The sequence below is a fragment of the Pelobates fuscus genome, chromosome 3 (genome assembly GCF_036172605.1).
Source record: "Pelobates fuscus isolate aPelFus1 chromosome 3, aPelFus1.pri, whole genome shotgun sequence".
NCBI classification, from domain to species: Eukaryota; Metazoa; Chordata; class Amphibia; order Anura; family Pelobatidae; genus Pelobates; species Pelobates fuscus.
Genome location: NC_086319.1, coordinates 262,238,800 through 262,260,240, shown reverse-complemented (window position 1 = coordinate 262,260,240; position 21,441 = coordinate 262,238,800). Strand labels below are relative to the sequence as shown.

Below are 21,441 nucleotides of genomic sequence, written 5' to 3'. Positions count from 1 at the left end.
TAGATGGAAAGCACTCCTCCAATGGGGCCAAGATATATTCTCTCACGCTGGGTATGTTGTGCTGCACTGCGGTCGGTATCTTCAAAAAAGACCGCAGTGTAAAGCAAATCAACAACCGAGGAAACCGGCACACAGCTATAACTTCCCACAGCAACAGAGCAGAACGTCCCGAAATCAGCTGCAACTCACCGAGGCAAGGTACTATTTTTATATTTGTGTGATACCTATGTCCTGTTTACTAATTTGTTAGCATTGGTCACACCTCCAGATACTTTGTTTCATTTTTTCGACAGAGTATCTGTTAGGTGTTTATCCTGGTTTTTTATTTCATTTTTTATTTTATCAGGATTTGTGTATCCACTTTGATTGGTTATTTACCTTTTAGCAACAGATCCAGTTCGTCATAATTGCATATGTTTTTTAGATGTCTTGATTATAAAGGTCTTTTTTACTTATTAAATATACGTTTGTATTATAAGTGTTATGTTTATTTTTTATTTTACTTTTTAGGAGCGCACATATACTTGTTCAGATTTTGAGCTTACACTCTATTTAGGTCACTTGTAGTTATATGTTGCAGCCCATTTAATTTTTTTGCTTCTAATTACACCTTTCCATTAGTTTTTATCCAATTGTTAATTAAGCCAAAGCAGTGCTTAAAGAGGTATTATAATCTTGATAGGAATTATGCTAATTAAATATGGCACAGAAAGAAATGTATTGTGCCATGACATTGGTTCAAGTGAAATCTAGTCTGGAGTAGCCAGGTAGATTCCTGATTAGAAGGGCTGTCCTTTGTGCGTGTTGACAGATTTTTGTTGACTGACTGACTTGAAGACATGTGATGATACAAGGAATCCCTGCATCCCAAAGCAGCTGCATGCTGAGCACCACTAAGCAAATGGTAGTCAGAAAGTGACAAACACGAGCAGTAACAGTTTTTGAGCTAGTACAAGAGAATTGATGATCATGTGAAATAAATATTTAGTGTGGAGATCGAAGTATTTACTCATCATAATGTCAGACAGATCCTCAAAGTTCTAATGGCGGAACATAATCTGAATGAGAAGGTCCAGCCTCTGTGACACAGATTATGACTGCAATATGGACATTCTAAGAAACATGAAATACCAGGTCTTGTGTGACAATGCTGGAGCCACCAAAATGACATAAGGTGATTTGTATTTCATTAACACTGTCACCCAAGGTAACATTACCTCTGGAGAAAAGAGGTACAGGGAATTAACAGTGTATACTGACACTTGAACTTAAAACCGTGATCAATCATCAGGGATTTTAGACATGAAGTCCGCTAGTGGCATTCCTAATTAGTGATTGAGACCAAGAATTGAATGTTGAAGGTGATAGACCTTGTACTGATGACACTGATGGCAGAGAAAGTCCGCTTTTCAGTTTACAAAATGTACATATTGATAGCGGTACATGCAAGGAGTCCAAATAATTATTTGTGAGGGACGGGCCTTGACAGCCAAGATGGCCAGACACACTTGCTAATAGCTCAGGCAGCAATGGGCACAATCTAAACCCTAACAGTGACTTACCACACCAGGTAACTTATCTGATCCGGGGGGCTGATCTGCAATCGAAACGGCACAAAACGGTACCCGAATCTTGAAGTTCGTCCGCAGAAACCGAAGTGCGGCAAGCATGGAAGCCGCGGGAGAGATGGCCGCTCTCTCACGGCCACACCAGGCCACACACTTCAGTGCAAACCTCAAAACAAGGCCCGGCTACAGCCTGAGTGACATGGCCAGCAGGCCACTCAAGATGGTGCCTATATCCCAGTGGCAGAAGCCCACGCTAACACCCCATGGCGGCCAGGGCAATAACCCGGTGGAGCACTACATCGAGCAACTGGACAGAATCTTCCAAAGGTTTTGGGAGCATTTTGAGCACTGCAGCAGACAGGAGCAGCCTAATCCTGAGAGAGTGGTGAAGGGGGTCGAGGAATGGCGTTGGGAGAGGCCTCCATCGGGCGAACCCCACAGAGCAGCTAACACTGTCCATCCTAAACACCTTCCTAGGCCGAAAGCCACTCGGAGAAAGCCTCCACGGCATGACCACACCGCAGGAAGCCTGACCTTCGCTGGTGACAGCAGAACATCCGAGCTCTCCATGGCGCCCAACAGATGGAAGACCCAGCCTCAACGAGATACTGAGTCTGTGGACCGCAGATCCTGGCCTTCATACCGGCCTGGGGCTAGAGGACGGCCTCAAACTCACTGTACTCCTGTGGACTCTCCCGGCTCAAGGTGCCATCCTACCCAGCAGTGGCATCGGCTGACTGTTGATTCTTTAGCTCCCAGCCGAGAGCCTTCTGGGACCCAACCTCAACTGTTCGAGCTGATACTCTCTTTTAGCCTCCCACCTAGCAGACACGCTCATTTTGTTGTCCTTTTGCATAGTTTTATTTTTACTTGCTCCAGGGGATTGGTGGTTAACCTAGCATGTTTATTAACCTGATTTTTAGATTCTCTTTTAAAAAAAACATGACATGCTCAAAGTCTCCATGGCCATGACTGCTAGAACGCTTGCATTCTATATAAGCATGTTCCATTGCATCTATACAAAGTTATATACCTAGTTCATCCTGACTGACCAAGTAGCGTTTCTGACATACATTCACCATGTAATCCCCAGCACTGTCCAAGTCCGTAGACACGCGTATCTAACCTAACATCCTATTGTTCAATAATGTGCAGTTTAGCATGTCGCCCTAGGCCACCGAACTAATCTTGTCTTATCATACTATTTCTCACTAGTTATTAATCACTATGCCTAACGTACCTCTTGTATCTACCCGCCTAGTTTAAGCCAATGTTTTAGACATATTTTCATAGCTTGATTTTATTAAAATAAATTGTGCCGATATTAAATGCCATGATATTTTTTACTCTGTACATATTCCTTCGCTTGTACCTGCTGTTGTGGCAACACAAGCCTGTTTGTTTAACCGAGCACTGCAAAAAATAAAGATTGACAAACAATTATCTGTATGGTACCCTATATGGATGCAAAATTCTGACCTATGAAGTTTTCTGAATGTACCCACATGCCTTATGCAATAATTCAACTATTTTTGGATTTGTGTAGAGCTATAAACAATATAGTGAAAATGTATACAAATAAGATGGTCAGTGGTACCACTCAGATATTCTAGTCATCGGTGTCTAGATGTGTATCGCACTCATGAGCTAGAACTATCATTATGCATTTTCAGTAGATTAAGAGAGACACTTAATTTTAGGGGTCTGAGTGGGGACAAGCCAGGGGCAAGGCTATTCTGAGAGATTGTATGTGATTTACCAATAACAACTAAAATATAATTTAGAATAAGAACAATGTATCTTATTTCAAGACCGATTTCTAAACACATGTATTGTAGTTACATTACTGTGAGTGTTAGTGCTGTGTACCTCCATTATACACGCTGAAACACCAACAATATGTAGCGCTTAGAAAAGAGGGACATTATGATAGGAAAGAGGGATACAGGGATTTGAGTCCAAAACAAGGACTGTCCCTCCAAAATAGTTATATACAGCGGCATGTGAGGAGTTAGTTGAAGTGGCTAATCATAGATAGTAAGCAATCCCTACTTTGCCTATTGTACTGTTTAATTTTTGCATCAGCGCTGTGCTCTACTGTTGCAAAAAGGACCTGGTTTATTACCACGAAACTCCTACTGCACCTTCCCTCTAGCACATTTAGGGCAAATTGAAAGCTAGCTCACCAATCGAAGCACTATACAGCCCAGCATCCCTTAACAATAATGCAAAAACAGCGAAATAAACTATATAGGATTAGTGTTTCCACATTTAATAATGCTACAAAAATAGCCACTTGTATTATATAGGATCGGCACAGATAACACATAATGAGTGACTTGCAATATACATTAATCATCATTTAACAGGCACCCTTAATGATAATGCATATTGCAAGGCTGCATTAAAATGAATAATTATGAGTGCATGAAATATTTGATTAGATATATGTGTATCCCTACTGAATGTACTAGTACATATTTTAGAACCCAATGATGTTTTGACACCTCTGTACTAAATGGTGCAGCACACGCAATGCTTCTGACAGACAAGAGATCTACAAGCTGTCCCGCCACATTAATATGCATGCAAGGAAACAAGCTCTACGTAGTCCCATCCCTCGATGAATATCTTACACCCTAAGGTACAGTAAATGCAGATATTCAGAAACTTGTCTGACAGCCTGGAATGGCGCAGTAAGGAATGTTTTTTACAATGCTGAAATGCCTACTGAGATGTATGGTTTTTTTTTTTTTTAAATTCTTTATTTTATGCGTGCAGACATTAAACAAGCAGAGTTGCACTGCCACAACAGCTGGTGCAAGTCGATTTTTACACATGTATTAACAGTAGTATTATGGCATCAAAAGCATTGCACATTTTTTTTTTATATAGCGGGAGAAAACTAGTTTAAATTGTAAGCTTATATATCACAGTTATAAACAGTAAATAACAACATGAGGAATTCAGAGGCTAGGAACCCCTGGTTTGTATTGCCACTGGGTACTTATAGTGAGTAAAGATACATAGTCCTCCGCATTGCAGACAGGATTGTCTGAATATGAGTGGGCTCTTGGTGCCGAAGATTTATCCTACTCCACATATGGGCAACTGCATACAGTCCTTCAATTTGCCAGTAATGGTGTTGTGGCTTGTCTCCAGGCTGCTCAGAGGGAAGTGACAGGCCTTTTGAGTGTACGCTGCTGGTAGGTCGCTGTAACATGGATCACTGCTTTTAGTAGCCTGGACAGCAGTGGTTGCTCTCACTGCTTGTCCCGTGTTGCTCCTGTTCCTCCTTGCTGGGTCTCGGGTTCGAGGGAGCACCAGAGGTCGGGCAGCTTTCTGAGCACCCGGGTTTCTGGTCGCAAGATCCTCCAGAAGGGTCTCCCCTCCGTGTGATTGGTGATCCTGTACCACAGCTTGGGTTACTTGCGGGGTTGTGGAGTGAGGTCTGCCATATAAGCGCTCCCAGAACTCCTGACAGAGCTTGTCGAATCGAGCTTCAAAGCTCTCCCTCCACGCTGCGATTGCGGGGCTCTCCTGGTGCTGAGAGTGCTGTATTGCGGCGGCCATCTTGGGCTCGCCATGCGGTTGGTCATTCTGTGGAGGATCCTGCCATTGCTGAGAAGCATGTTTCCCCAGGGGGGACCGGGATAACCCCCGCCGGTCCAAAGGGGGGGGTCGCGGGGCTGCAGGAGAACAGTTGCAAGGAGCATGTCCTGTACCGGGAGATCGGCCGCCTCTCCCAGGCCCTGGACTGCTATACATGGTAGGCCTCAGTGTCGGTCGCTGTGGGCACTTTGATTCTCGGGTCCACACCCGTATCCCCGTGTTCCTGCTCGATGCTAGGTAGGGCACCAGTCGTGTTAAGCAGTTTGCAGCAGTATTTGGGCATAAAAAGTGTGCTTTTGTGCCTGATTGTGCCAGAGCTATCACCAAGCACGTCTGGCCATCTTGGGTGCCAGGCCCCGCCCCCCTGAGATGTATGTTTTATTTATATAGGCACATACATACACACAACTTATGTGGACCATACATATTGTATAGACACTTGATACACACTTAACATATTGGTATGGAAAGATAGGAAATACATGGGACTGAGACAGAATGTGAAGGGAAGTAGGGCAAGGGATGTGATAAAGGAAGGAAGGATGGAGCAGAAGGGAGGGTTGTGGAAGTAAAAAGAGGCATGTGTAGCTTCTGGCCTCTGCAATGAGTTCTCACCAAAACAGGAAATAACACAGGGTCATTTATAAATGTCTAACGTGTATTGGAGAAAAACTGGAAACTTCAGGTTGGGAAATATGAGCAGAAAGGATAGGCTTTTGGAAAAAAAATTAATAATTATAAAATAAAAACAAAAATAACCCAACATAAAAAACAAAACAAAAAAACAGCATATCCAACTGACTTGAACCTAATTTTTATATTGCAAGGGACGTTCCCAACGTCAAGTGTCACAATTATTCAAAATAATGTGCTCTAGAATATAAAACGTTTAAAAATCAATATTTTAATAAGTAACAGAAAAACGTTCCTAAGGTAAACTGTCCCCAGTGTATTTAATCCAGTGTATCGTGGCTAACTAGTAGCTGGTAGCCAGAGTAATGGATATAACACCTATGGAGGCGTGTACCTAGGGGGTGAGGTGGGAAACAGGAAAACGAATGGGGGAGGGTTGGGAGGACAAAAAGACACAAAGTGTAGCAGAAGATAGAATAGTTGGGCTATAAGGTCTGGACCACAGGGATTCTCAGAGGTATATCCTCATCCCGGTCCATCCAGACTACCTGTACTGGAACCGACAAATTATTTGAATGGTTGTCACTACAAGCTTACCATTTTAGTGAGAGATTTAACTATTATGGGAGTATTGGTGTAGTGGATCACACTTATCGTGGCAACACATCTTCTGCTACACTTTGTGTCTTTTTGTTGGCTACCAGCTACTAGTTAGCCACGATACACTGGATTAAATACACTGGGGACAGTTTACCTTAGGAACGTTTTTCTGTTACTTATTAAAATATTGATTTTTAAACGTTTTATATTCTAGAGCACATTATTTTGAATAATTGTGACACTTGACGTTGGGAACGTCCCTTGTGATACCAATATTCACTATTGTGTTTTCATTCTTTAGGACAGTGTTCTCTCTCTTTGTTCTTGTTCAAACTTTTGAGGGTTACCCCCTCTCTGTCCAGTTACATTATAATTATCGTATGGGCCAACCCATTTTCCTATCTAATTTTTATATTGTGTCTAACGTGTGGTTTTCCAGAGTGCCCTATTAAGTAAAATGTAAAAAATAAAAATGAAGAAAAATAATTTGGATTTAAAGGGATACTCTTAATACCATGACCACTACAGAATCCCGACAGTAAAGTATCCAAACGGTTTGACACCTGTATCCGTCATGCACCAGTACTGCTTCTGTTTTGAGTTGGTATTGTAAAGTTGAAGTTTATACTTTCACAATATCATAACAACCCATACCAAGCTTGGGATATTATTCAATGACTGAGCAATGAGCCAAAAAATATGTCCCAGAATTGTATTCTAATGCAGTAAGTAGTATTAACCTTGGCTAAGACTGTAAGGACCACAGGCCCCTGGCAGGGCCAAGCAAACATCAAACTGTTCTAATGGTTTGACAGTTTTCTGCTAGCTCGAACAATGGGACTCCAGGACCATAACCACTACAGTACGCTGTAGTGTAGGTTGTAGGTTGTAGTGCATGAAGTGTCCCTTTAACTTCCTCATTTCAATAATCTCCTAACTCCCATTATGGTTAACATAAGCAACAAAACTGATCACAAACTGCCTATTTCATGATCCTTCCCAGAAAATACACTGCAGGTATCTTTTTTAATAACCTGCAGTGTTGAGTCACTGTAAGCCTGTACATGAGGCTTCAGCAGGTTAGTGAAGACCACCAGCCTTTCAATTTTGTTTTTGTAGCCCTAACCACAGCTCTTCTCACTGTGACTCAGTCTAGTTTTAATAACACATGATCCCACAGGCACTAGTAGGTTGTTAACATAGTAGGCGATAAGACATTTTAAATTAAACATAATGTGAAATAAGGAAGTTTAAACATTAGATCTTTCTTTACAGGAAATGTGTAGGGAGACTGTGTAGGTTATATGCAGGGGAGATGTGGCTGTTTAAACAAAGTGATTTAACTCCTAAATGGCAGAGAATTGAGCAGCGAGATTGCAGGGGCATGATCTATGAGCAAAACCACTCAATTAAGTAAAAAAGTTGATTTGGTGCTTATATTGTCTCTTTAATAGGGATTTACGTGTAAAATCTCAGTTTGGAGGGGCGGAGCTTAACCACCGAGCCGTGCAGACGTGCCTGACACGAGCTCCTGCCAAGCGGGCATATTCTGGGGCAAAAGCAGCAGCTACTTAGCCCAAAACTACCCAGGGGTGCGCCACCCACATCGGGGGTGCCCCCAGGAATCCAATGACACCACCCCAGGGCCCGACAAGGCCGGAACGACGGAGACACAAATGCAGCCTACAGAAGCCGAAACCGAGGCGAGGCAGCTGCCCACCTCGGTGAGAGAGCCTTCAAGCGACAGCTCTACAAATCACCCCCCCCCCTTTGGACCGGCGGGGGAGATCCCGGTCCCCACTGGTCACAACGGCCAGGAAGGAAATCGAACGATCCAGCCAAGAGCAACACTGGGGCAACTGACCCACGTGGTGGTACCAAGATGGCCACACAGCACAAGCACACCGACCGGAACACTTGCACCCAACCACCCGGGTCCCCTCTGGAGACTTTTGACTACCTGTGCACTAGCTTCAGGGACATCCTGCGGAACAGAGGAGCGACATACCGCCAGGCGGAGGCAATGGTAGCCGCTTGGATCCGGCCGACTGCAAGACGCAGCCACTATAGACAGACACCACGGGCATCCAAAATGGCGGTCCGGCAATACAGACACCAGCGGGCCCAGAGCGGGAAAAAGGCAGCAGGCAAATCGGGTGCACCCTCCCTCTCACAAGCTAAAATCCCCGGGACAACAAAGCAGAGGACACAGCCAAGCATCTCTCCTGGCCAGCGGCTCGGCACCCAACGACACGGGGACCAACTCTGCACAAAGAGTGACACAACACAAGTGACCCAGCACCTGCAGCAAACTCACAAGATGGCGCAGGGAACCACTGATGCACCTCCAGAATGCTCAAGGTACCAGCCGAAAGCCGGAATTGGATGAACTCCCCCCCCCCGATCTGGGGCCCCAGAGACTGAAACCTCCCACCACCGAGGTTATAGCAATGACCCAAGATTGACTTTCCTATAATACTACCCACCTCCTTGCCTTTTAATATAGCGAGCAATACCCCCCACCCCTACACAACCCCTTTAGTGCCTCACCAGTGGGGCAGCAATGTATATGTCCTCTCACCACAACTGGTATATGCAGGGCCAGCCTGTAATGGGTTCACTGATCATTTGTCTTATTATTGCATTGCTCGTTATTTGCTACTGGTATTTTGCCACCTTAGCTTAAGCTAACAGTTATCCAGCTGCCGCATCCCGATTACTCACCTCGGCTAATCACACACATGCTGTCAGTTAGTTTAGCCTGTAATAATATTGTTGATTATTGTCTACTGACAAACGCTTTTTATGCCCTTTTTGCTAAGCGTCACTTGTTTTCTTTACCTTTACCTTCACATTGATGTTCTAACCACGTAGTCAAGCTTATCTTTTTCGCAATGTACAGCTAAACTAGGATACAAGCCTAACATAGTTAACTCATGTACTTACTTGTAACGTAGAGACCTATATATTTCGCTATATGTATTTGATTAAGCTTGTTATTAATGGGGGAAATCAGTACCAGCGCCTACGATATGTACTCACTATAACGAAACTGGTTTTCTTATCACTCATGTGCACTGTATAGTTTCCATCATTGTTCTTTCATGTTTTAAAAAAAAAAAAAAAGTGCTGTACTGCTGACATTTCACAACCAACTTGATATTAACCTCATTGTACTGGAAAAATGTCTCACTTGAAAATGTCACTGTGTACTTGCTCACTAAACCATGCACTACAAAAATAAAGAATTAAAAAAAAAAAAAAAAAAATCTCAGTTTGGATAAGATAATGTACATTCACTTAGCACAAATAGAAACAGAATGTGACGGCAGATATGAGCCATTCGGACCATCTAGTCTGCCGAATTTTCTAAATACTTTCATTAGTCCCTGGCCTTATCTTATAGTTAGGATAGCCTTAGGCCTATCCTATGCATGCTTAAACTCCATCACTGTGTTAAATTCTGCCTTCTCATGACATTTTATTTGTTCCCCAACTGCGTAGGTGTAATCTTATTTAGTGGATCATAGGTGTTTGTAATTGCATATTTGAATTTACCTTGTAACATAAAAGCTTTTTCTAGATTACAATAAACATTCCAATGGCTATCTGACATACTTTAGGCTCAGAATAACCTAAATCTCTCGAAGATGTTTGCATGCATTTACAAACACCTATGAAAGTGGAAGCAATCACGTTTATTTAGTATATATCAAATGAATTAATCCTAGGGCCTTTCTACCATGCGTATGAGATTTTTTATTTTTTTATTTTTCAGCCATTGTCTGAGCACCGCCTCGGTTTCACGAACACCACCTGATTATTGTGTATCAAACATGGCTGAATGTTGCTTAATCCATTAGCCTATCATTGCATATACTTTTATGTCAGTGTAGACTAGAGTAATTGTCACGGCTAGTAATGAGGTCCAGCACGCAGAAACTATGTAAACATATACATAAGTAAGAAAAGGAAAATAACAGGATAGAGCGTAAACCGGACCTTAGAATGGCCGGACTAATACGCTAGAGACAGAGAATGGTCAAAGGGAAAGCCGAGGTCAAGGAAGCCAGAAAATACTCAATACCGATTAAACAAGCCAAGTCAGGGAAACCAGAGATCAGAATAACCAGGGAAACGCCAAGGATCAGGATACCAGGAAATCAGAAACACGAAAATAGCACTTTCAGGAAACCAGGAAACTGAAACCACGACAGGGCAAAGTACTGGGAAAAGCTAGGGGTTTAAATACCCCTCTCTAGGCTGTGATTGGTCAGAGGGCGACCTCTGACCCCAAAACGTGCGTGTGCGTTGACGTCGTGACATCACGCACACGTTAGTATAATTCTCGGGGGCGGGGCTATCCATAGACGCGACCACGTGGTCGGCGCCATATTGGATTCGGGCGTGATGCCCGGAAGAACTAAGTGCGCAGTTTCCGGCTCGCCGACGAGCAGGTAAGCTCGTGTAGTCGGTGCGGTCGTGCCGGTTGGGCACGACCGTGAGGCTCGGCAGGCCGGTGACCGCAACAGTAATGCGATTGGTCTTAATTGTTACCTGATGTAACTGGTTTGCCAGGCTTGGGTAATGTGATAATACTGGCCAATCACAAAAACCCAGATTGAAAGGCTTCACTGAAGACTCTACATAAGTATGGCAACAGTATGTTTATGTATCTTTTAGGAAAACTATGGGATAGCCGATCTAGGGATTTTCTAAATAGCAGGGCATGTTTGGCTTGTTCTACGTCATTAAAAAAAGTCAGAGCAAGCAAGATGTTAGCTTGAGTTTCTTTCACTTAATAAAGGAAAATATCAGTATACCATACTTGTTATCCACTATGCACAAGGTATTTTTCCCTCAGTCCCTTCATTTTTTCCCTTCGTCTTTTGTGAATCTAAGATGGTTGATGAATTCTCTATAATGCCACTAAAATACTCTGCATGATGCATCTGGATGGTCTTTGAAAGTTGGCCGAGGTGTTAGACCTTCATGAAGTTTGTCTTGGATGTAGACTTAATTTTAAAACATTCTACTCTTATCTGTGGGGTGTCAGTGTGATAATCCGCAGCTTTATTCACTGGCTTGGACCTATCAATGGTTTTGCTGTTTGTGATCAATGATCGAGGAAATAAAGATCTAGACAAAGAGGCTCCTGCTTATTTACACAGGTTTTTATCAGTCTTTAGGGCTGTGAGATGGCAGATGGACTTATTGCATGGGCTGGGTAGTTTTTTTTTTTTATATGTGGTCATGCTTCTTGACATGCCCCATGGGAATATTTTTTTCACTAGTTAAAGTGTGACAAACACATTTACTTTTATTTGTAACTTTGGTTGTTATGCCTATAATGAAGGCCAAATAATTTTCAATGATTCTTGGGCAATATTCCACCTCTCCAGCAACATACCCACTGACCAGAAAATCAGGCCCCAAGTTTCTGCTTTTCCAGTAGTGACGTTTCTTCCTTCCTCTTGTTGTGTAGATCGGAAAAAGTTCTCAAGAATATCAGAAATGAAAAAAATAACACTCCTTCAACGTGAAATAATCCCTTTAATACCATATTGCACCAGGCAATGTTTTGACCATCCTCAGCTGTTCTTCAAGTACTATACCTATTTTTACATCTTGGGATTACTAGTCAGTTGTGGCAGGACTAGGGCTGCACACCATTTGCCAAGCTTTGATAAGTTAGGTGATTACGTTACATTATTGAATATTTATTTGGCTGCTGTAATTACAATGGGTTAATATAATACCCGAGGGGATGGGTTGGAATTCTGTGTTGGGGCATAAAGGTAAAAAAGAATGTTCAAAAATAGCAATGTCCTTTTTTTTTTTTTGAATGCCTATGTCCTATTTTACTTTTTTAGTAGCTCCTGTCCCAGATCTATAATTGTGTTCTCTAAAAATGCATAGGTTGCTTTCTCAGCATATTTTTACAAATAGCATTTCAGCTATGCAGATGATGCAGGAGGGCCCACATGCAATACTTAAGGGGGCAGTTTAAGCAATAAATTCACTGCATCTTTATCTGCTAAATGAACGCAATGGCAGGGGTACTAAAGGGAGCTATGGTGCCAGGAAAACAACTTTGTATGGTTTCTCTTTAATAGTTATTTAAAAAAAGAGAAATTAACAAAATCGCCATCTATGGGGTTAGAGATATTGTGAGTTATATGATAGAGGTCATGTAGGCTTAAATGTCCCTCCAGAACTGGTTCACTTCAGAACCACTCCTAGTCCTTGATACACTTTAACATTGTCTGTAATTTTGATAATATCAACATAATAAAGTAGGGTGCAGCATACAAATGTCACAATAATGATCATGACAATCAATCAAATCAAATCCATAATCATGACTTACAGAGAATTCCCAACATTTTCTTGATCAAGACAAACTTCATAGATTAGAGGTAGAGAGAGACCAGCACTAACAGGTGTATAAATGGGTGCAGGTTCTCAAGGTCCCCTTCCGTGAACCCCAATAGTACACAAAATAAAGCACAATGGAGCCGTAACACCAAGATATATTTCAGAGATACAAATATGTTCAAGGCATACATACTATTTGTCAGGATTACAGAATGATCCAGCACGTAGAATTGTGTAACACAGAGGACTGATAGGTAACATATATACCGGACCCTAGAATGGCCGGACTAACGTACCAAAGAATAGTCAGGAATAGCCGAGGTCAAGGAAAACAGAAAGGGACACAACGATAAAGAAAAGCCAGGAGTCAGGGATGCCAGAAAACAGGGAAGTCAAAAACAATGCCAAAGTCAAATAACCAGAATCAATAACGCGCTCTCGGACAACCAAAAGGGAAACCACGACAGGGCACTGAGCAGGATTAGAACTGGGCCTAAATACCCCTCCTCTAGATCTGATAGGCTGTAACTGGCCTTTGACCGCAAAGGCAGTTACCAGGTTCTCATTTGCATAATTGCTGTTCAGCACTAACTCTTCTGTGGATTTGGTTGCTACTTGGCACAACTTTCCTGTGTGGACAGGAAATGCCATTAACCACATTTTTATAAGCGGATGAATACGTGACACTATAGTACCTTAACATGTGGACATGTGGCTTATAATTCCAGTAAATTATTAATATTATTTTCAGCAGCAGCATTTATTGAAAAAAAAGTACCTTTCTCAATGAATAAAAAAAAAAAATTAAATGTCCTTAATTGTTAAATAACAATAAGATGAAGAATGGTAAATAAGCACTTGGAGGTACAATTCTTAAAATATGTACATGGCATTTTAAAGGGACACTAAGCACTCCAATGATGTGGTTTTGCTGCATAGATGCTGCCCCTTTTTCAGACAATGTAAAACATTGTCAATTATGAGAAAAAAAGTATGTTTAAATTTGTCCAAACCACAACTTTAATGGATCTAATTAATCAACTTAGCAGCCAGTAGATGCTCTTCTTTAAGAACTTTGAAAATGGAATGTCTATCGAAGAAATTGATTGGTGGAGCACAGCGATTGCAGCATTGCAGCACATGTGCCCTATGTCCCCAATGCTTCATTGTGATGGGCATTGAACTGGATAAAAGTCACTGATGATGTCATTGGAGACAGAGCAGCTGTCTGCCCTAGTGCTGAATTATATGTAAATTTTATAATGAGTTGTTATGTTTCATAAAAAAAGGGGAGTGAGGGGGTTGTTTGCTGCAGAATCCAAACCCTAACAGGAACACTCTAACATTAAAAACACATTCTTTTAAGGACTATGACTGACTCTGCATGGAGTGCTACTTATGCTTGACCCTCAGATATCCTAACAAATGTGCTCAAACTCTCATATACCTAGATATACACAGACACTTTTTTAATACTCTTCTAGACAAACCAGTTTACACACAGGCACTCTCAAATACACTTACACTTATGCTCACAGACACACTCAAAATACATCCAAAAAAAACCTCTCACTGTCAAAGACATCCGTACACAGACACTCACAGTCAAACAATGCAGGCAAAATACACATACACCAAATTGTATGTTTAGCTATCATGGTGCCATGTTAAGGGAACATGGCTACATGACAAAATAAGTCACTCATCTGCCAGCCCTGCCCATTATTGTCAGAAAAAGATTGGCCATTTTCTTTAAGATGCCCTGGTTATGTGCGTAGCAATAAATATATGTCACCCTGCAGTGATTAACACAGCAAAGAGAGCACAGGCTTAAACCCCGAACGTGCTCAGTATTATCGGGCTGGCTGCTGACAGCACATACTCTATAATGATGTGCTACTCGAGTGGGGAGCCCTGCACAATAAAGTAGGTTCCTGTCTCTCTTCTAAGCAAAAGAATAAGGCAAAAACTGCATACTGCCATCCTAGCATGCAACTAGAGGGAAGACTTAAATCTACTCCCCATACTAGGCCAATGTCTGGGCAGCTCTGTCTTCAATTCTTCAGCAAGGAGAGTGAGAGGTTGCCAGTGCTTCATGGCCCACCAGTTGAAAACCACTGCTCTAGACAGCAAACATGTAAATAAAGTATAGTACGTGACATTCATTCATCTTAAAGTGACTTATCTATATACACATTAGATGGTGGTGAAACTAATGGTTCTCTAACACTGGAAGGTCAGATATTAGGGATGTGCATGATCCAAAAATTCGGGTTGGTTCTGAAATTCGGGAAAGAAAAAAAATTCGACACTTCGGGACTTGGGCAATTCGGTTCGTTTTGGGACTTTGGCAATTCGGAAAATCTGTAGGGCTCCCTAACCCTATCCTATCCTAACCCTACCTTAACCCTAACCCTACCCTACCCTAAACCTAATCCTAAGCCAACCCTACCCTACCCTACCCTACCCTAACCTAACCCTGTCATCATTCACATAATTTCCCCTCCCTTTCTTGTTTTGCCGCTTTTCAGAAATCTGAAGCACTTTGGCACTTCAGTCATTTGTTTCGGCACTTCCTAAATTCTGAACTTCGGCAATTCGGAAGCTTTCGAATGTCCGAATTGCTTGAAATTCATCCGAATTGCCCGAAATTCGTCTGAATTCACATTTGGACCGAAACGAATAGCACATGTCTATCAGCTATCTCTATCTCTAATATTTACAGGTCATTTCTCAATTACCTTCCTCTAATACCATCTTAAACACTGATAGGGCATCTCACAGTTACTTTCCTCAAATATAGTCTCTAACTTTGATATAATTACCACACGACACAATAGTACTTATGGTGAAAAGAAGTGACTTTATTCAGCCAACACTCTGCCTGCTGGCTTAAAGTCAAATCCTTTACAAGGAACAAGGTACTGTGTGGTTAACACTTGTATGGACTAGGGATGCTTGAGTTGAGATCTGTTCCCTTGGTCCTTGCTGTGTGGCCAATATTAGTTTTGTACTATCATTGTTGAAGTCAGACCTCACAGACAAACACTATCTACAAACATTGATAACACATCTCACATTCACAGACCTTCCTCTTTACACATATCTGGTAACCATAAAAAATGCACTGGAGAAGTCACTCACCTGAGCCTGTGGTCCATCTGTCACCAGACTCAGAACATCTGTCACTGAGATGTATCCTAGACGCTTTGCTATGGCCAAAGGCGTAATCCCATTCTGTAGAGGTGGAGGGCATAGGACCAGGCAATGGGGCAGTAGGGAGAAGAGGGGGGATGAGAAGCCAACAAGTGACACAACAATTTGGTGGGTGACAAAGCAAAATGACAGAAAGCAAGACAAGTGACAGAATGTAAACCATAGGTAACAAGACCCAGCAACAGTCAAAAGAGTGACAGGGCATGAAACAGAACCAGAAGACAGTTTTAGTACAGGATGACATGTGACAAGACAGAAGGAAAAAGACTGCCATGTGGTGACAGTAGGACACTCTTACCATGGTAGCTTGGTTAGGACATGCTCCATTTTTCAACAACAGGGTAACAATGTCTGTATGTCCCTGCTGAGCAGCTTGGTGAAGGGGAGTGAAACCCAACTGCAGAGACATGAAGGCAATTACTATTTGCTATTACTATAGCAAATGACTATATAAAGAATACTATGGACCATGTGTGTCAATGAAGGCCCAAGACAACACAAAGACCATTAGAACTTGACCATTAAGAATATTTTTCAGTGAAATCATTAAAGATGCATATATTTATTACTGTGACTCTAGAATATCATAACGTCTCCAATGGCATGAAGGGTAGATAATGGTATCTAGTACAGGTATTAAAGGAACACAATAAGCACAATAAATATCCATGCTACTACACAGGTTACAATGCAACTGTCCATTTCTTCCATCCTTGATGATTACCATGAGAGAGCCTTTATTACACAATCATAAATGGAGCTTTTCAGCAAGCTAATGAAAGCCACAGGCTCCTGTTAGCTTGCATAGTAGTGTCATTAATGTTTTTTTAATACTGGCAATAGTTTATATGATAACCACAGAAAACTATGCTACTTTCGGGTTCTTGCAGAAGTTGAGGAAGCCCAGGGAAATTCAAAAGTGACTATATTTTGTAGCCTATATAATTCATAATTTTTCATCTTTTTTCATTGTTATCCCAATTTCTATTACCAGGCCAAAGTAAATTTAATTAATCTCATTAAACCAATGATTGTTACCACTGCCGTTAAACAAAAAAATAAATGGCAGACACAGATAACGGCAAAGTATAGAATAAATTATGACTCCCACACTGAGCTAGTCTTAGTGTATTATAGCAAGCGGTGCGAAACATGCAACTCTTCTGTCACATCACCATATGGCCTGGTATATTAATTAGTATTTTAGATAAAGAATCAATCATTTTCTAACCATGGTGACAGGGGTTGTTTATAACCCACTTTTTTGATAATGTATATAGTTGCTTCCTAATCTCTTAGTGCATTGTGTAGATCATTTTATTTGGTTTAATTTGGTTATGCCTATTTTGCATCCTCTGCCAGAAAAGCTCTAGGGGAACGTGTCTAGGACCTCACCTTGGTGGTGGCATTTAAGTTGGCCTGATGTTGCAGTAGAAATTTCACCAGCTTGATGTTCCCATAGTGACAAGCAACATGAAGTGGAGTGTACCCCATCTGCAGGGACAAACTAATGAATGAATCCAAAAAAATAAGCAAGCAGATAATAATCATATAACACAAAAAAAAATCACATCAATAACAAATATGTGATGAGTTACCTGTCACTAATATGAATATGTTCAGAAACAATTAAGGATTTTATGTGAACCATTTAGCAAAAATACAACACCCACACTGTACTCCACTCACGCAACAAGAAAATAAATACCCCTTTAGAAAAACTATGGGATGAGGGGTTTTATAGAAGCTGTAGCTGGCACTATTTGTGAACAAAATCAAGTCTGCTACTTTATGAGACTATCTGCTGCCAACTGCTTCTCTGAGCACCCAGCCCTCTTTAATCAGTAGGGTGATGATGCATTACCCGTGTCTCTGTGCTCACAGATGCATCATGTGACACCAGGATCTCTGCTACGTTCAGATGACCTTCTTGACACGCCAGGTGGAGTGGAGTGAGCGAGCTCTAAGGAGAGTAAACAACAGTGTAAGGAGATGAGAGAGAGAGAGAGAGATCCTGCATGTGTGTATACGCATATATACAGACATGAATAGTTGGTCTCTATCTCAAAAGTGTCCACATTGTATTTTTTATTTTTTTTATTCTATTCACAACTTTTTGATGCATGTGTGTGAATGCAGGGACATATTTAAAAGGAGGTTATATGTGAGCGAACAGGGGCATATATGTGTAGATGGTCAGTATGTGATTGCAGGCATGTGTATGTGCTAGGGTCAGTGCTTGAATCCAGGGGTTGTATATGTGCAATGGGTCACTGTGTCTGAATGCATGTGTATGTGTGCATAGGATAAGTGTGTGTGACACGATCCTGCCAAAGGCAATAGTCCATTTGAACATCCTATATCCAGTAGCCCATAACCTCCCATAGTCAGAAACCCACTGCTAGTCCATAAAGTAGTCCATTCTCCCATTAATCCATAGCCTATTTTCCGCCCCTTGGTCAAAAGTTCATTCCCCACACAGTCAATAGCCCACACCCCATAGCAAGAAGCCCATTGCTCCCCCTTATTAGAGGCAAACTCCTTACAACCCCATAAATACTAGGCCATTCTTCTCTTCTATGGTTAGCAACCCATTCTCTTACTCTCCTCTTTAATTATTGGCCCACTATTTCTTGCATGGCTAGTAGCCATTCTCCATTCCCTATCTCTATTTATTACAAGGTTTGTGTACTTCATCATTTATGTACTTCCACCAGTGGGGAGGCCTTGTATTCAGCCATTTTAGTGTGGTCCAATTAGGCACATAGTGTACAAAGTAATGTCATGAATCACAAACGACAGGGTATGGAACTGCCTGATCAGTGCTGAATAGTGCACACAATCAGTGTGACTGATCTCAATCCCCTAGCAGAGGCTCTGCTCCTGGCTTCCGTCACACCCGACGCCTTGTGTAGCATGTGGCTGTGGGTCAAACTTGCACCTGGTCAAAGGTGAAGTTACAGCTTGATGTCCCCACCTTGTTTCCTAGGTGTACATTTCCTTGTTTGCTCAGAAGTAATGTCACCATGTCAGAATGTCCTTCCTGAGCTGCGAGGTGCAGAGGCGTGATCCCTTGTAATGACTGAGCATTACATGATGCTCCAAACTGCAGCAGGGCACGGGCCGTGTCTACTGAGCGCTGTTTTACTGCCATGTGGAGAGGGGTATACCCATTCTGAAACAACAAAGCACAATATAGCTACTTCAGAGGTGAGGAGATAGGTTTTCATTTATAGCTGAATTCTTGAGCTTTAGTCACTAAATTAAGCAGTTCAAACTCATGGTTTCAAGTCTAAACAAGTAATTTACAAAGATTGGGCAAAATGCGTTGGATTCTGGCTGCTACTCTTTGGCTTGCTATAATCTCTGCTATGGCCAATTGTAAGCCTCTACTACATGTACTGTTGAGTATATTACAAACGTTTATGGTTATTAGTTTGAATACATATATATATATTTTTTTGTATGTATGTGTTTGGTGTTTGAAATGCGATATGCACCACTAAAGACGCACAACATGTTTAAAACTCTGCACAACCCTTTTCTATTTTCCGGCATACTATAAGGGTGTGCATGTAATTGTATTTTTACTTACCCGGGCACTGCTGTGTGGATATGCCCCTTTGTTTAGCAGAAGTCGCACAATGTTGAGATGATTGTGATAAACAGCAACATGAAGAGGAGTCAGCCCCGTCTGTCCAAAAAAGACAGATCATCAAACATCTAGTGATAATGAATTTAGTCCTACTAAGTAATAATAAATTGTGCTGTTCTGTGGCCTAGGCAATAGAGTTAGACAAATGATTCACTGTTTAGTTTACTATATGCACAGTTAGTTAACTGATCAGGCACAAAACAACTGCTGCAAAGACTAACTCCACAAATGTAGTGGTAAAAACAACAAAACAATGGACATTCAGTGATTAAAGTGAGCCAACAAGACACACCACCACAAACATGTATGCACTGTAAACACAGAAACAGAACACATATATAAACATTTTAGACATACTAAATACGCACAATTGCATTACAAGCATACAAAAACACCCCTCAAACATATATACCCAAATTACATAAATGCACACAATTGCATGGGGCGAATGGAGACTGCAGAAATATGGGCACATATCAAAACAAAACCAGAAATGAAAAAACAAACAGACATGAAGCAAATGCACATTGACCCAGCACAAACATGCAAAGACACACTAAACATTAAATAAACATATAGAGAATCATAGAAGATACAAAAGTACAATATTCCACAATAGAGTAGAGACGAACAAAGAGCAGCTTTGTGGATGGTGGTGAACTACAACTACCATAGTCCACAACTTACTATGGGATAGCACAGGATCATAAAAATAATAGTTAGTCAGCAACTATAGGGGCATCTTTAGCAAGGAAATCCAGCACTTCATTAGTGTAACGTCATACTAAGATGCAAAACTAGAGGACTCAAGTGTTTCCTAGTTGCAGTCCAAACCCATGTTAGGTGGAGAAAGGTACAGTCATGAGTCATACCTTGCCAGCACTGTTGGTGTGGGCACCTCTCTCCAGCAGGATCTCTGCAATCTGGAGCTTCCCATATTTTGCTGCCACATGGAGGGGAGTAAAACCTTTCTAGAGTGAGAAAGAAATGATATCAATGCTAAGAATGGATATGAGGAAAGAGAGGAAAGAAAGTAGGGAGACATTTGATGTAGATTTTCAAAGTAGCACAAGGGAGGAGCAACTACAAAAAGAGTAAGTGGCAACTAGCAGATATTTAGGTCTTCAATTACGTGGTTCAGAAAGGACAGGCAGAGGTAAGAAATAGTGCTGCTAGAGCTCTGGTGGAGAACTCTAGGCCTGTGTTTCCCAAACCAACCCTCAAGTGTGTAGGATTTGTCAGTATCTCCATTGGAAAAAAACAGGGAAATACGCAATTCTGGTTGGTTGGTGGGCCACAAGGACTGGTTTGGGAACCACTGCTCTAGGTTACTCTTTAGTGAGAGAGGAAGATGCACAATGGGAGCTAGCCAAAAATAATACTGAATTAAATCGATGATTGGAACAGACTATCAACTGTACCTTGGTCATAGATGTGTGTGCCGCTTGGTTATCCAGCAAAAGCTCCGTGGTCTGGATGTGTCCTCCTCTAACACTAAGGTGCAGAGGAGTGTGACCTGCGGTGGTGGGGGGATCTGGGTGAGCGCCATGTGCAAGAAGCAGACGAACCATTTCCAGGTGACCAGAACGGGCAGCACAGTGCAGGGGAGTCTGGTCATCCTGTAGACGTAATAAGAGATGATGTATGTGCAGGAACATGGTAAATTGGAAATAAACATTCCCAAGGGAAAGTATAAAGAGTAAAACAAGGTAGAATGTCTAAAGCAGGGATTGGCAACCACCAGTACTCCACCTGCCGTGGCCTATGAATCTATGACTC

At 41.7% G+C, this 21,441-nt stretch overlaps 1 protein-coding gene across 5 annotated transcripts in view; it reads right to left on the bottom strand.

Annotated features, from left to right (window-relative positions):
* ANK1 (ankyrin 1) overlaps positions 1–21,441 on the bottom strand; it is a 201,535-nt gene that overhangs the window by 68,828 nt on the left and 111,266 nt on the right. For all 5 annotated transcript variants that reach the window (XM_063448445.1, XM_063448446.1, XM_063448447.1 and 2 more), the window contains 8 exons: positions 21,084–21,281; positions 20,535–20,633; positions 19,603–19,701; positions 18,985–19,182; positions 17,872–17,970; positions 17,403–17,501; positions 16,306–16,404; positions 15,936–16,028 (listed from right to left, as the gene is read on the bottom strand). In XM_063448445.1, coding sequence (XP_063304515.1) covers positions 15,936–16,028; positions 16,306–16,404; positions 17,403–17,501; positions 17,872–17,970; positions 18,985–19,182; positions 19,603–19,701; positions 20,535–20,633; positions 21,084–21,281 — 984 coding nt within the window. The remainder of the gene's footprint in view (positions 1–15,935; positions 16,029–16,305; positions 16,405–17,402; positions 17,502–17,871; positions 17,971–18,984; positions 19,183–19,602; positions 19,702–20,534; positions 20,634–21,083; positions 21,282–21,441) is intronic.